This window comes from Perkinsus marinus (genome assembly GCF_000006405.1).
Source record: "Perkinsus marinus ATCC 50983 genomic scaffold scf_1104296961146, whole genome shotgun sequence".
NCBI lineage: Eukaryota > Perkinsozoa > Perkinsida > Perkinsidae > Perkinsus > Perkinsus marinus.
Window position 1 is genome coordinate 1 of NW_003205842.1, and position 1,250 is coordinate 1,250.

The 1,250-nt window shown below is 46.5% G+C and overlaps 1 protein-coding gene and 1 non-coding gene across 2 annotated transcripts; one reads left to right on the forward strand and one right to left on the reverse strand.

Annotated features, from left to right (window-relative positions):
• Positions 1–7: 7 nt before the first annotated feature.
• On the forward strand, positions 8–79 carry Pmar_PMAR015441. Its single transcript has one exon. It is a non-coding gene; the product is annotated as a tRNA-Gly (tRNA).
• A 400-nt stretch (positions 80–479) lies between these two features.
• Pmar_PMAR015442 (lipid a export ATP-binding/permease protein msba, putative) lies at positions 480–1,005 on the reverse strand (the record flags this gene model as incomplete). Its single annotated transcript, XM_002772388.1, has 3 exons — positions 480–636; positions 683–764; positions 814–1,005. Coding segments are annotated over 3 exons (431 nt in total), but the record flags the coding sequence as incomplete, so codon positions are not given.
• Positions 1,006–1,250: the final 245 nt, after the last annotated feature.

The window sequence follows — 1,250 nt, forward strand, 5'->3', positions numbered from 1 at the left end:
TATGTAAGCACCGCTAGTCTAATGGTTAGGATATCTGCCTTCCAAGCAGATGGTCCGGGTTCGATTCCCGGGCGGTGCACCTTTACTACTAACCCTGTTTTATCTCAACTTGTTTATTATGTGGTCTATACATTAAAACCTCGTAGAACTAGTGATGAACGTACATGTCCGACACACATATAGTGACATAGTGACACGTATATGTCACCAAACTGTCCGACACACTCCTTCCGGATACGATATCGTTTACAGTCTCATATGATGTACAAAACAACAACAAATACACAATCTCCCTTGGGAAGCCTTCCAGGCCAGGAAACTGCAGAACGACTCCGCACGCCCACGGGGTCGTGCCAATCGATCAGCACAGTGACACGTCGGACTTCCACGATCAACGCGTTCGCCCCCAACGACACCGCTATTCACCTCCAGGTCGTCCTTCTTAGCGATGAACCAGTGACAAACATCAATACCCCACTTCAGTTCACCTCATTCGCATCAGAGTTAGCAGAGGCCAGAGTGTCCTGAACCTCCACTGCATTTTTCTGCATCCACTTTCCATAATAAACATTGAGGATCGAATTCACTGGGACTATACAGGTCGTCAACAACGCCAAACGCCACGACATGAAGAACCTAAATTCGAACAAACTCCCATTGGAAAACCCAATAGGAACGCTACATGTATCCAGCCACGCCACAAATGCGAACAACCGCTTCAATGGAAAACCGAAACACCCATGAAAGATCGTTTGCCATCTGTCCTGAACGAGAACAACTACCAACACTTCCTCCCAGGACTAGCAGAGTCACCCGTATCGCTCGTAATTCTGCTCATTAGCTCCCCACTGTCATTGACGTCGAAGAAAGTGAGCGGTTGGCCGAGGAGACTGGCAAACAGATCTTGCTTCAAATCTCGGACGATCCGCTGCTGGACCAGGGAGAATAGGAAAACGCACCAGAAGTCCAGCAAGGCGTCGACGGTGCCGAAAATGATGAGGAGCACTGAGAAGTGATTAGATACAATTTACGGTATCATTATAAGCAAGGTAGGAATGGAAGAGTGATATTACTATATAAACAGTATGAACCAGACCGTTATGCCAAGTAGTATTTCCAATTTTGAGTAATATCAACATGATAACAATGTGAATCGATTGACACGGAGCTTTCCGTATTCTCGAATTGGCGAAAGCATCTCGAGAAATAGATATGCATAACTCTTCGGTTCGCACTGCAGACCAATGCCA